Here is a 14652-nt window from a genome sequence, read left to right on the forward strand (position 1 = left end):
AGTGAGAACTTCTCCAACAGCTGCTGTGTCTGTGTTGTGTTTTGCAAAGAACAAAGAGTACAAATCTCTGATGGAGAAGCTGAGCAACCTGGAGATCACATACAGTACAGAGACAGAGAAGCTGCGGAGTGATGTGGAAAGGCTTCGGATGAGTGAGGAAGAAGCGAAGAATGCGACCAACCGTGTCCTCAGCCTTCAGGAGGAGATTGCCAAGCTGCGGAAGGAGCTGCACCAAACTCAGTCTGAGAAGAAGACCATTGAGGAATGGGCAGACAAGTACAAACATGAAACTGAGCAGGCAAGTATGCAGTCTCAGATGGATGAGAAGATTTATAGAGGCCTGGTGTCCACTCAGGTTTTGCCTGGGCTTAATTGCTTCAGTTGTGTGGATGGTATTTCTACTGTGTTTTCAAGTAATGTTATACCTGTCAATCCTAAACAGGCTTGATACCTAAATAACTACATCTATGGTAAAAGAATATACCAAATCTGTATCGTGTATGTAAATATATGTATTCAAGCTATTAAGATTTTGATATTGAAAGTATTTGCAAATTCAAATACTTAAGCTTCTTCAATTAGGCAGGGGTAGGGCATTCATAAAATCATTTTGTCTAGCTAGGGAGATTACACATGTATATCAGAAATCTGTCCCATGCACAGTATTCAAAGGTACCTGCTTATATCCTACCTAATTTAAACAATCAGCCTATTAAACACATGTATGCGTGCACAGTCTATTTCCACACGTTTTGACTAACTTCTTACCTTCGCTTCAGTCATGAACATATCAAGCAGGTTGTTTCCTGTCAAGATTACTTGCTGATAGCAGTGCAAGTTTTGAATATTGGAAGAGCCATTCCATCATTCTGTGTTGCGCAGTAATACATTTCAAGATTAGATGAACATAAGGAAAAATATTACTTGACTAAGCAAAGTGAATGCATAGTAACCATAATCAGAAACAAATGAGTAACTGGCAAAGCTGGGCACAGTTAAAATGGCACAGCTTTTGGGTGGAAGCAAGATGTTAGATTATGGTGTTACTCAATGCAATGGATTATACAACAGAACTACCAAATTTGTTCCTATTTTAGGAATATTTCTATTCAAGAAATCAGTTGCATCTTTGTGACTTTACTGAAAAATATGACACTATGGAGTTGAAGGTTCAAGGCAGTTTTGGCATCTGATCAACGGAGTGCAGAACATACAGGGGAATTTGCAGTGGGACGTATTTAAGTAATGTAATTTGACAAATGAGATGTCATAACTTAGTTCACTGATTTCGTTCTCTGAAGAGAAGTTGGAGTTTTGGAACTCTTACTGCAAGGATGTTGTTGCTATTAGAACTACTGGTGAAAACTTATCTGCATTTTGAGTCAACTATTTTTGTTATCTCTGTAGCTGGTATCAGAGTTGAAAGAGCAGAACACATTACTGAAAACAGAAAAGGAGGAGCTAAACCGCCGCATCCATGACCAGGCAAGGGAAATAACAGGTTGGTTCTGTTCTCTTCACTCAGGTTTTCTACTTCCTATTACATTGTACAGCAACACTCTACTGCATAGATTGGGTGAATTTACCGTAGTTTGCATTCCTGTTTAGTTTAATGGTTTAATTTCTTTGTCCTAAGAACTCACAAGCATCAGGATTACTTACTGTTTGAATTTCCTTGAAGTCCTAAGGGTCTGGGGCCTTTTTGGTGAGGATGAGTGTTATAAAGTGTTTCACCTTTTTAAAAGGGGCTCTAATATTTAAAACAGTCTACAGAAGCTCTTCTAGCTGCTGTGACTATGTAGACAGATGCGAAGGCTATGATGGATGCAGCTGTGATGAGGAGGGTCAGTGTGCTTGAGGCATAAAGCATTTCAGATTTTGTTTTCTACATGATGCTACACTGGGCAAGAGCCCCTTCTTCCTTCCTCCTGGAATTACTAATGCAAGGTATTAGCAGAGTATCTAACTTGGCTGATTGAACCTTTCTGTGATTACCCCAATAATGTGTTGGTTTTTCATATATTTGGCTTGATATTTACCTAAAGAAGCACAAACACCAAACACCAGCTTCAAACAGCACTGTTTCACCATCTGTGTTCCTGGAGCAGACACATGCCTGTACCTCCAGTACTGATGCACTGCGTGGTAGGTAGAAGTAGAGTTCTCACTTTGGATTCCTCTTCTCCATGGCAGAGATAATGGAAAAGAAGCTAGTGGAGGAAACGAAACAACTAGAGCTAGATCTGAATGATGAGCGCTTACGGTACCAGAACCTGCTGAATGAGTTCAGCCGTTTGGAGGAGCGGTATGATGATCTTAAGGATGAAATGAACTTAATGGTGGTAAGTGGCTAAATGTGAGAAATCAAAAGCTGTTCACAAATGTGTTCATGCAGAAGCTAGTAGTATAAGTTAGTAACTTATTCTGTTGTCAGCTAAGTGGTGGTGACTTGTACCTGAAAAGAGAATATTTCCTTTTAAATACTGATTAATTAGATTAGCTGTCCACCCTTATTTTGCCCTGAAGTTATTCACATGTACTGGGTTGGTTTGTATCACATCCAGTGTTAAATTTTAAGTAGTTCTAGGAATATTTTATGTGGTGGGAAGAAAAACTATTCTTCAGTATAATGTCGAAGTTAGAGAATTGTGCCTGTGCTTCCTGTAAACTGATCTTGTCTTTCCCACAAAATGCTGCATTGTGCTTGATTCTGCAGCAATACTTGATAGTATGGGATCTGACCTGCCTCCATAGATTTGATTGAGGACTACATCTTGTAGGCTTTAGTGGAATGACAGACTAGAATCAAAAAATCTTCCATTACAAATTTTGATAGCTGTGAAATAAGAGCTGGTTTTTATTTCTGTGAAGACACAGTTGCAGGGAAAAACGTATAGCTGTATTAATTTGTTTTGTTTGCACTCCAGAGCATCCCCAAGCCTGGACACAAAAGAACGGATTCCACTCACAGTAGCAATGAATCTGAATATACTTTTAGCTCTGAGATCACAGAAGCAGAAGACTTACCAGTGAGGATGGAGGTAATGTTAGAAAAAAACCCCCACAACTTTTCGTTGATCCATGTTTGAACTCATTCCTGTCTCTTTGTCTCATATGTGTGTGAACACCATATCCTTAGATATCTAATGCTTTAATCCAACTTTTCCCATTTACTTTTTTGAAAACAGTTCATTCTCTAGTTATTAATGGTTCTATGTAAAAAGGCTTTGTGAAAGTATGCTTTGAATTCTTCTGTATTACAGAAGACATAGACTAGGTGTTTGGCCGTCCTCTTGATTTGCATCTGTAAAACATTTGCTTGCCAGTGTTTGTAAGCACAATCACTTTTTCAACACAAAGTAGGAATTCAAAAAAACAGAGATTCCTGAGCAGTCTGTGTGCTGTATATTCTAGGATTAAAAATGGCAAGCCAAGAGTTGAATGTAACTCCACGACTGTACTACCCTTTGTATAAACAGTGATGCAAATCCCAGGATATTTAAAAATCTTCAGAAAGATGACTCTCTTGATTCAGCTAATGAATAATAATAATAATGAATAATTTGTGCTGCAACTCCAAGCCATTGCTTAATATTTTCCAAGATAACTCCTCCTTTTGGCCTCTCCTACAGAGCTGGGAGTGCCAGCACAGCAGTGAGCTGTCAGGTTGGTGGTCTGGCTGTGCTTGGCAGTTTACAGACGCAAAGCTTTTTCTGTGCACTCTAGAGATCTTCTTAACTGTGAGCCATTGCACAGCTCAATCCATTTGCCCTCTGTCTAGGTTAGTTATCTCCACAGTTGCTTTTTACAGGCTGTCATTACTGGTTTTGAAAGCTTCTACAGAACATTATTTTCTACTATGGATGCAAAAACCCTGGCGCTTGATGCTGACACATACTGTATGCAGAGTCTTTCATGATTTGCCTTCCCACTTACTTTTTTTACCTTACGTAATTGTTTCAGAAAGATGTTGCTACCTTCATGGTTAATCAGGAAAAGGACAGTGCAACTGTATGCGATAGGTTTTCACATATGAGCCAAATGTCATCTTTGCTTTTGGCCGATAGACTGACTGAATTGCTGGTCTAGAGCCAGTTTGGGGTTTTGGGATAAGTCACCCAAGAGTGTGAATAAATGCAGCACTGAGAAGATTAAATCTGTATTTGTTTAACCCCTTAAGATTTCAAACTCAAGTTTGACTCTAGACTAACAATATAGATTAGTGATACAAAACCACATTTAAAAACAGGGTCCATCTCAATGCAAACCAATAAAGCCAGAAAACTAAGAGTCTTCTTTTTCCTGAGCTGTTGGTGTGGTTTATGACTCTTCCCCTTAGCAGTAAAAGGAGACGAAGTGGAAATGGCTGTGCTTGCTTCTCTGCTACAGTCATTAATATTAATTTTCTAGCTTCTTTTCTAGGCTTCAAAATTTTATGCTGCAGTTCACAGTAAATGCTTTGATCTTCTTGCTACATAAAGTACAAAATGGCTGATGGACAATTTCTGGTGGACCTTTGGATTGCAAACTCTGGTCCTTGCCCAGAAAATAGTGAAAAAGCCAGTGGTTAGGCTCAGAACACACTGTATCATTAGTGTGGTAAATGAACAAAAGGCATAAAATATATCTTCTGATACCTGGGTTTTTGCCACATCCCTGTAAATCTGCAGTCAGTGGAGAGATTTCTCTGTAGCTGAAGAATTCAGAATTTAGCTGTAGAAATAATTTAAAACTGCAAAAAGCACCTCTGTTTACAGTTGTTTCCAGGTGAGTCTAACCACAGACTTTATTTTTCTCCTTTCCCCTCCAAACAAGTAAGAATAAAAGGTATGCTTAGTTATAGACATCCTATCTGTTAGGTAGTCTCTAGTGCTTTCTTTTACTGGGCTTTAGGCTTAGATGTTTTATAGTAGTAGATCCTTTTTTAAAATAGCATTTGATAGCTGATGAAATATTTTAGATGCCTCTAGTCAAGCCTCAGAATCAAGTAACATTTCTGTGTTCCTCTCTTTCCCCAGTCTGTTTCCCATCTTTACTCACTGTAGTGCTTCCTCGTGGTGTGGAAGGGGGATACTTCTTGACTTCCTCCTGTTCTTTCTAAAGCAGGAACCAAGTGAGAAAAAGGCACCATTGGACATGTCTCTGTTCCTCAAGCTGCAGAAACGGGTTACAGAGCTGGAGCAAGAAAAGCAATCCCTGCAGGATGAACTGGACAGAAAGGAAGAGCAGGCTCTCCGTGCTAAAGCTAAGGTGGACTCCTAGCTGATCAAATGCTGACACCAGAGTATCCCTTCTTGTGAAATAGTAGCTGTGTGAATGCTGACTGGCTTTTACCAAATCCTTATCTTCCTCTAGTACTTGCTTTATTTAACAACGTGTTTTATGCCTGGTGCTTACTACTAGGAAGTGGTTATTTAGTTTTCCAAGGTCCTTGCTATGCTCTGAGGGAAATTAACAGGAACAAAGTGACTGGGACTTCACTTAGAGGAAAAAAAAAACACCTAACTTTTTTTTATTAATTAATTTATTGCTTTTATTAAGGAATAGTAATATAGAAATATACTTAATGATGGGGAGAATAAGTAAATGTTCTTTTTAGGCAGAATAAGAAGTGTTTCAATCAGGATGCAAAGCCAAAGTCCTGGGATTAGACATGTTTAGCAGATTTTATTTCAAATTCTCCTCTGATTTGGTCTCCTTAAATACTTATAAATGTATGAAACCAGTTTTGGCAATTGTATCTTACTACTCTTCTACCAGTGAATTTCTTGAGCATCCTGGGATTCATCCTGCTCTGCTTCGTTGCCAGTGACAGCAGTGTGATTTATACATGATTTTATTTATATTAACCAATTATGTGTCATGAACTCATAAGTAAGTGAAAGGAGATGATGCCAATATTCAAACTAAAGCACTCAGCAGTACCAGAATGAGTGTTTGCCAGTTTTATAGGAAAATAATTACAGCTCCCTTTCTTTTTCCTGCCTCAACTAAATTAAAGAATAGAAAGGGTTGGATATTTACTTATTTGTCTTTATTCTTTCGCAGGAGGAGGAAAGGCCTCCAATGAGAGGTGCAGAGCTGGAGTATGAATCTCTCAAGGTAATTCTAAAAAGGAGGTTTCTGTTATTTTCTAGTAAGAATATTGCTACTAATTGTATGTGCTGGCACAGAAAATGACATCAGCCCCTCTGTTTCATAATATTAGCTGAAGAAACGAGAACAAAGATTCCCCAGCAATCATCTTACTGTAACATTGCTCTTTTTGTGGCATAGAATGTGTCACTGAGGCTGCAGAACAAAAAGGCTTCCTGAAACAGGAGTTGTTTTCTACTGAAACACTTAGCACAGCTTGCAATTTAATGTGAACAAAACCACAGTGATAAACGTGGCCCTCTTTTCCACACACATTGTTTAAATTACTGCATACGTTAGACCACTAAAACTAAAACTATTTCCTAATATCACTGAGAGCTGGAGAATCTTGTCAGCCTCCCGACCACTATTTGTTGTGAACCATATTGTAAAAATTGGTATTTTTTTCCTATCAAATCTGTATGATACATGTGTATGTGTTATGTGTTCCAATTTTGCACTTCAGACAAAAGGTTAGCCCTGTTAGTGAAATCTTCCCAGGTACTATTCACCGCAGACCAGAGGCCAGGGATACAGGAGAGATTCATTGATTTGTTGCAGTTATTCATTGTTTTTACCATTTCTATCTGCGTAGATTGAGTATAGATTGTTTTGTAAGGTTTGTACCTGTGGCTTGAATATTGCTGCTTGACAGAATTGTCCCTTTCTTGCAGCGTCAAGAACTTGAGTCTGAGAATAAAAAACTGAAGAATGAGCTAAATGAGTTGCAGAAGGCCCTCACAGAAACACGATCTCCAGAGGTAACTGCCCCTGGTGCCCCTGCCTATAGAGTCCTCCTGGATCAGCTGACTTCAGTAAGTGAAGAGCTTGAAGTACGCAAGGAAGAAGTCCTCATTCTGAGGTCTCAGCTTGTTAGCCAGAAAGAGGCTATTCAACCCAAGGTAAATAAGTTAGTGGATGCACTGTGTAGTAATGTTACGTTCCATCACTGACATGCTTTATTTAGTGTAACAGCATGCTTAAAACAGCAGAAAAAATGGTCAGGATTTGAAAGCCTTTGTAAGCGTAACCCAGTGATCCATCATTAGTGCACAGATTGCGGCGGTCCCCATTGGGAGATTCTATTCATAAACCAATACCAGTTTTGTGTTGGTACCAGCATTCATGTAAAGATACCATGTTGATCACACCAAACTGGCAGATACTCATGATCTAGCCAGAATCTCCCCAGACTCCTTTAACAGTGCAAAAATGATTCTCATTTGGAGCAGTATCATTTCTCTAGTAAGTGTGTAATTTGACTGAAAAATTTACAGTACTTGTCCAGAATTGTTTTAATAGCCCAGTAGGGAGCTACAAGGGTGATTTCTTCTAGAAGGTGCTACATGGTTTTGTTGGGAAGAGTAGATTACCACCACTGAAATTCACATCTTCTAAAAAGCTCTCATTCTGGTGACATATTTAGGGAAGCAAAAGCTTTGAAAATGGAAGTTATTCAACCTGGAAAGGTATCATGTGAATCCAGGAATTAGTCATTTCCACTGATCTGAGTAATTTAGTGTTTCATAACCACAGCAAGGAATGAACAGATATGTCATCTTTCCTTTGCTACTGCAAAGTTATGTTTATATTTGCCCTAAATGAATTGAAAGTCTGTGATGCATGTAGGTGTACGTATTTTGTTTTAAATGATTTCTGATGAAGAAAATGAAAGTAATTTTTCTGTAATATTAGAGCATTTAAAAAAATACTTGAATATTAAATCCTTGAATAACTTATTCTCAGCAATGGTGGGATACGAGTGTTGTTTTTTGAGCAGTTATGAGGGGATATGAAGGTGACCTGTGGTTTGGCTAACAGCCAATTTGCAGATCGCTTCTGCTTGTTTGGTTGGACAGCTGCAGCACAGACAGATTTGTTTTTAAATTATTTGTTTTTCTTCTTTCTTGCCTACCAATTTGATTGCCAGGAGGATAAGGTACATATTTTCTTCTACAGTTATAAATCAGAACTGTTATGTGCTAAAAAAAAAAACCCTCAGCAATACTTGAGCTGTCATTTCCCTGCCTCTCATAAGTAGCTTCCATGTATTTGAGGTTGTTCTTGCACTTTACTTTGCTGTTATTGAAAAACCTTTCTCATGCCCCCTCATCCCCATTTTCCCACTCCATGCACAAGAAGTTACTTGAAGCAAATTTAACAATTTTGAACTGTTGGTTTATGGTCACCAGAACGTGAAAGGAAAGATTCAGGAACTGGTCTAGTCGGCTCAATCAGTTTATGCTGTAGTGTGTCTGGGGAGTAAACAGCACTCTAAGTCAGGAATCAGATCTCTGTTAACTTGCAAAATTCACAAATTTCACCCAAAAAAAGGTCTGTGGTATGCAGAACTACCTTATTTTACATGTTTGTTATCCTTGGCATGTCACAAACACTGAGGACTCACACTGTGATCTGTAGAGAGGAATTGCTGAATATTTTATTAGAAAACATAGTTGAATACATAATATTTAGGAGTATGAGAAACTGAACTAACTCTAAATGAAGGCTGTTAATTCAGATACTAGAACTACAACGAGTGGGGTATTCTTGAAGGTACAAGAGTAATCGGCATTTTTTCTATCAGCCCAAAAATAATAAATGTGTTCAGATTGCTAAAGCTTTATAGAGTGGCGGGGGGGTAGAGCGGTTTTACTGTGTAATAAAATAATAGGAGAAAAATCACAAGGCTCTTATAAGGATGTTGGGAATAATTCTTTGAGAAGCTCATATATTTGATTGGTTTTTCATATTAGTTAACATGAATCGTAGTAGGCATAGAGACCTAGGCTCCAAAATCTATGTCTACAAAGTTCTTACTGGGAATATTCTGCAAAATTTTACTCAGGAAAACAGAATTTGATTGTTTTATAAGTCAAAAAGAAAATTCAGAATTCCATGTCTTATGTTTATCAGAGTCCTGTGGTTGCACTGTAATTATTCCACAGCAGTGACTCAGATCACACTGGCCAAGGTGCCTGTAAACATCTGTTGAGTATTTCAAGTTTACTGAAGAAGAAGCAGAAGTGCCATAGAAAGCATTCAGAACTGAAACAAAATGGTATTATGATGGCATTTAACTTAAGAAATCTCCAGCCTTTGTAAACTATTTCCTGCTTTGCCAGGGTATTTAAAATATATGAAGTGAGGAATAGACCTTATTTATGAGATTTGAAAGACTACATGTAATGCTGTGTTTAAGAAATATTAATAGAATTAAGCTTGCTATATTACGTTTCTTCAATTTCATGTTCCTGATAATGTGAAATAAAATGCACATTCATCATTTCATGAAATTTATTTTACATAGTGAACAAATGAGAAGAGGTTAACACATGTACCTGCTTATTAGACTGATAGCTGACTATGTTGTATACATTCCTTTTAAGAGATACACCAAGGGGACATAGAAATTATGGACTAGCCTCCTCCTCAGGTACCCACACTATAATTTTAATGTAGCTGCTCAAGGGTTAGTGTTCCATATGGGTAAGTGGTGAAAACATGGATTCAGAGAACGATTACATGGTTAAATTTAACCTGGAAATCATCATTCTTTTTCCAGAATACCATGACAGATGCTACAATCCTCTTGGAGGATGTACAAAAGATGAAAGACAAAGGAGAAATAGCACAGGCATATATTGGACTGAAGGAAACAAATAGGTACAGATTCTCTTTCTTTAATATATGATCAGGTGGGGTCTGCTCTGACACACTGTGTGTGTATGACATGTCATACTCACTAAGTTCCATCCATGTAAAGTCAACATACTTAGAGAACATTTTTAGTTGGAGTTATAATTTTATTTGATTAGTAAAATTGCTATATGCAATATTTGAAAGGATTAAGAAACAATGGGGAACTGCAAAATCAAGCTTCCTGGATTTATGTCTTCTTAGTCCTTAATTGCTACATTGCTCAAACTGGGTGCCATGCCCCATGCTGGTTTGTTACCTTTTGTCCAGTAATGGTCACAATAGCCTCTCGTAATAGGTTTATTGTGACAACATAGTAACCAGTTCGGCTAACACTGACAACTGAACTTAGTCATAAAGAAGAAATACATACAAACAAGAGAAGTAATTTGTTAAGTTGTTCTAGAGCATTTTTTTTGTTTCTCTTTTATAGTAACTGTAATTTAGTGTGTAATGTCCTTACCATGTCATCTCGTCACCATCACATCTCTCTTGTATTTTTTTCTAAACACTTTTCTTGAAAGGCAATCTCCCCAAGACTATCATATGCTGAATGAGGACGGAGAACTTTGGCTGGTTTATGAAGGGTTAAAACAAGCCAACAGGTTACCAGACTTCTCAGAATGGTTTTTTTTCTTCATTTGCATCTTCTTTTCTAGCTAACTATGCCCCTTGCTATGGGTTTGCTTTTGCTACAGCATTTCTATTGCTTTAACAGAAAAATATTCACCAGAAATTATACAAATTGAAGTGTTTCCTCAAACTTAGTCCCCAAAACTTTCTACTTGCCAAGTTTTGTAATTTAAAAAGTTAAGATGGTGCAGCATCTATTACATAATTCATAAGACTACTTGTACAAAAACAGACAGTAAAATACCAGAAGCTCCATAATGGGAAAAAATTTGTAGTTTGTATTATTTGTCTGCCTTTCTGTCAGGTATCAAAATTCATGTCCCATACAGTTTTTCAGGCCAAAGAAGTACAGTCATTTTAGTAATCATAAAACTATCATTTGAGTGGCTTCAGCCTACTCTTGACTTTCAAATAGTTACAGGTCTTACTCTCCTTGGTATGGCTCAACATCAGGAAACTTAACGTTCTTTCTCCATGTCAGATTCAAAATGTAAGACACAAAATAACCAATCAACAAGTTCATTGTGGGGCTGTTCAAGCCTCAGTGCACTCACTGCAATCTCTGCAGACTGCATGCTGGCCATGCAATGGGCAAGATTTGCCTTGATATGAAATGCAGTTCTGGCTCTGTGTGCACAGCCCATATCCATATGTGTGTCCCAGACTTCCAGAATGGTTTCTGGCAACCTATTCAATGGATCAGCAGTGCTGATCATCTTCAGTATACACATTTGGTTGCAGAAACTACAGAAGGAGGTATTTGGTAATGAATGCTACTAATGAAAGTCTTTCTTTTTCTTCTGCTAACAAATTCTACACCTAACATTGTTTCATCAGCCTGTGAAGATCTAACTTAGAGCAAGTGTTCTGCAGAGCAGGGTGTGAGTGTTGGCTCTGTGCCTCTCGTTTCTTGTCCTAGCACTGTAGAGACAAGAACCTTTATATTAAACGTCAGAGAAATGCAGGTAAATGACTATTTGCTCTTGCGTGCTTGATCAGTCTGGTTACTAATACATGTGCCTGCCTTATGCATATTTAAACCCTGGAAGGTTGTCTAATTGAACACTAGTAGTCACTAGTAATGTCATTTCCTGTGTATGTGTATGTATGAAATGAGTCAGAGCACTTGGACAGTGCCTTGCAAGCAGAGTAGATCCCCACAGCACTGCTCGGAAGGAGGCTGGTACGTGTTATCCCCATTTCACATGAGAAGAATTTGAGACATGAGGTGCCCAAGGGGAAAAAGCGAGTCAGTGGTGAGGGTAAAATAGAGCTGCCAGATCCCAGTCCTGGGTTTGGTTCTGTTGTTAACCTTTTGTGCACTAATGACAACCCTCTGTAAATTTTGGCTTAAATATAAAAATATATTATGTGTGCTTTCAATTACATGGTTTCTGACTGAAGAGAGTTAACTCTAGAAAGATTTTCCTTTAATATTGCAGGGTCCTAGCTTAAGCCAACAGTGTCATCTTCATCTTACACAGTTTGATCAGATGAGAGGTAAAACCTCTTTAAAACCCCTTTAAAAGCAGTGACAATATGCTGTGATTTACCATTACATTTATTGCCACATGTTCTCAGTGGCACCACACAGAGTATGTGTTCAATCACAGGGGAAATGCAAAGCAGTGTCACAATTAGTTTCTCTCCTCTTTTTGATCATGCAAGCTTAATTTAATTAGAAGGCATACTGAAGGGTTTAAAGAGTACTCTGCCTTTTTCATTTTCCTTTGCAAGCCCTGGCTAATTGTTCCTGAGCAGCAGCTAAAGCTTTACACTCCCTCTGAGAATTGGGGATGTGACTTTCTAAGTGTGTTCACGCAACTGTTGCTCAACTTTAGGCTGCTGGAGTCTCAGCTTCAGTCGCAGAAGAAGAGCCACGAGAACGAGCTGGAATCACTGCGAGGTGAAATCCAAAGTCTGAAGGAGGAAAACAATCGCCAGCAGCAGCTCCTAGCACAGAATCTGCAGCTGCCTCCAGAGGCCCGCATTGAAGCCAGTTTACAGCATGAGATCACCCGGCTGACCAATGAGAACTTGGTAAGGAAAATGATGCTGCAAGAGCAGGAGAGGGGACTTGCAGACTTGCTGTACCTGTAAGTTCTTACCAGTTATCAGATGGCAACCTGCAAACAAATCGTGTAAGTGTAGTGGGTTCTTTGTAGGTAAGGTAATGGACTTGCTGATGAAGTAATAATGTTTCAGGGAATTTGCTTGAAGTTTGTGGCATGAAGAAAGCTCATGGATCCCAGCTTTCAACTGACGAGTTCAATCATCACTAAATAGAATCCTGATACCAGGGAGGTCAAAAAATATTAGTGCCAAGTAGTGGTGTTTCCTTTGAAATATGTTAGTTTGTTTATTTCACTCTGACATAGTTCTTCCAATTATCAGTGCCACTTTTCTTCCCCCTTTCCTGAAGCTACACAGATTATTGGCTGTTATGAGCTCCAGCTATTCAGTATGTTTTGCAGATAAAGTAGTTTCAGAAAAAGAAACTTGGTTAGAAGTCACTTAGATAATAACTGGTATTCCTTGTTTAGTGCACATTTTTGTATGAAGGAAAGGTGGGATGAAACTCCTTACCTTTCCCTGCAAAGGAGTATATTCTTCATGTGCAGGCTAGTTCTTTTATGGTGAAATTTTCCAGAGTCCATGTCATTATGTTTTATTATGTATGCCATGAATGTTACTGGTTTATCACTGTTTATTGGTAAAAGGAACCATGCTACTTCAGGAAGAAAAATCTTAGCTCTGAGTGTCAGTGCTTCCTCTAAGCATTCCAAAGTGTAGTCTTTCCTGCTTATGCATGTTATAGAAGTTACTTGGTTTAGTACCAAAGGTTTTGAGGAAAACATCAGATAATTCATCTAATAGATGTTAAAAAACTAATTGCAAGTATAAGTTTGCCTTCAGCAGCAGCTGTCTCCCACTGGCAAAGGTAAATGGTGAATGTTTCTGTCTTTGACAGCTCCCTCCCGCTGCTTAGTCATATGTTATCATTTTTAGTCTTTTTTTCCCTCCAGAGACCTACTCATCGCATTCTGCGTTCCCAAGACAACACACAGTCACGTAATTACGTTGCAGAGGAGTTCTCTTTATTTTCAAATACAGTGAATGTAATTTTACTCATTAAATATAGACTCATTCCTTTGTATTTCATTTCTGAAGTTTGAGTATTGCAAGTCCACTTCAGGTCAGGTATATGCTGCTTTTGCACTCCTAGCCCTAGAGTGGAAATAATTTACAGGCTTTCCAGATGAGATACTAGAATGGCAGTATTCACTGCAATCCCTTCTTGATTAGCATAAGCAAATGTCCTGGCTGGGTTCTCACAAAAGTTATATTCCAGGCCTTCACAATATTAGCACTGCCCATTTTTAAAACATCTGCAACTGATCTACATCAGCTTCTCCCTGGGAGAGGCTGATCTGAGCACCACAACTAAGGACGCAACTACCTAAATATTAGACCTTATGGATCCTGTACTCTGATTTAATTTATGTAGTGCTTACTGAAGTGTCAGTGTCTCAAGGGAGGGGAAAAAACAATCCTGTACCTATTTTTGCAGTTTTATGAGGAATTGTATGCAGATGATCCCAAGAAGTATCAATTGTACCGGATTTCACTTTACAAACGGATGATTGTATGTAGATCACGTGAACCCTGTTTCTCTGTTGTCTCGTTTGCTGTTTCTGGAGCACTAATTGAAAAGCAGGCTGCCTCCCTTTCTCCCTTTCAAAGGAAATCCCCTGCAGAGAGCTTCACGATGCCAATTACTTCCCTCACTGCTTTTTTTTGTTAGTCTTAGTGTCCTTTGTTGTAATCTGTCTCTCTTTTTGATGCATAGTTTTGTTACTAATATAAGTCTTGCACTATGAGCAAAGCAGTTTCTTTCTGAATAGTACTTAATGCTGCCCTGAAAGAGATGCACATGATGCAAAAGATTCTCAATTTTTAGGACCACTCCTTGCTTTAAAACTTCGGTGCATTTAATTTCAGTTCAGCTTGGTCATATGGAAACTTATCAAAGTGAATAATGCCAGCAGTCCAGTCATAGCCTGAATTTGTTCATGAATCTCTTTACAGTTGCTGACATATGCAGTGAATAAATATCAGAATCAAGTACATAACCTTCAAATATATTTAAAAAAAAGTAAAATTATGTAGGATAAAATTGGAAAG

The 14652-nt window shown here is 38.3% G+C and overlaps 1 protein-coding gene across 1 annotated transcript in view; it reads left to right on the plus strand.

Moving 5' to 3' along the window:
* MYO5A (myosin VA) overlaps nt 1-14652 on the plus strand; it is a 102980-nt gene that overhangs the window by 74010 nt on the left and 14318 nt on the right. Inside the window, exons 22-31 of the mRNA XM_034065880.1 lie at nt 50-298; nt 1408-1501; nt 2194-2342; nt 2928-3041; nt 5107-5250; nt 6049-6102; nt 6810-7037; nt 9701-9801; nt 10359-10439; nt 12309-12507. Coding sequence (XP_033921771.1) covers nt 50-298; nt 1408-1501; nt 2194-2342; nt 2928-3041; nt 5107-5250; nt 6049-6102; nt 6810-7037; nt 9701-9801; nt 10359-10439; nt 12309-12507 — 1413 coding nt within the window. The remainder of the gene's footprint in view (nt 1-49; nt 299-1407; nt 1502-2193; nt 2343-2927; nt 3042-5106; nt 5251-6048; nt 6103-6809; nt 7038-9700; nt 9802-10358; nt 10440-12308; nt 12508-14652) is intronic.

This window comes from Melopsittacus undulatus, chromosome 9, assembly GCF_012275295.1.
Source record: "Melopsittacus undulatus isolate bMelUnd1 chromosome 9, bMelUnd1.mat.Z, whole genome shotgun sequence".
In the NCBI taxonomy this organism is placed as follows: Eukaryota; Metazoa; Chordata; class Aves; order Psittaciformes; family Psittaculidae; genus Melopsittacus; species Melopsittacus undulatus.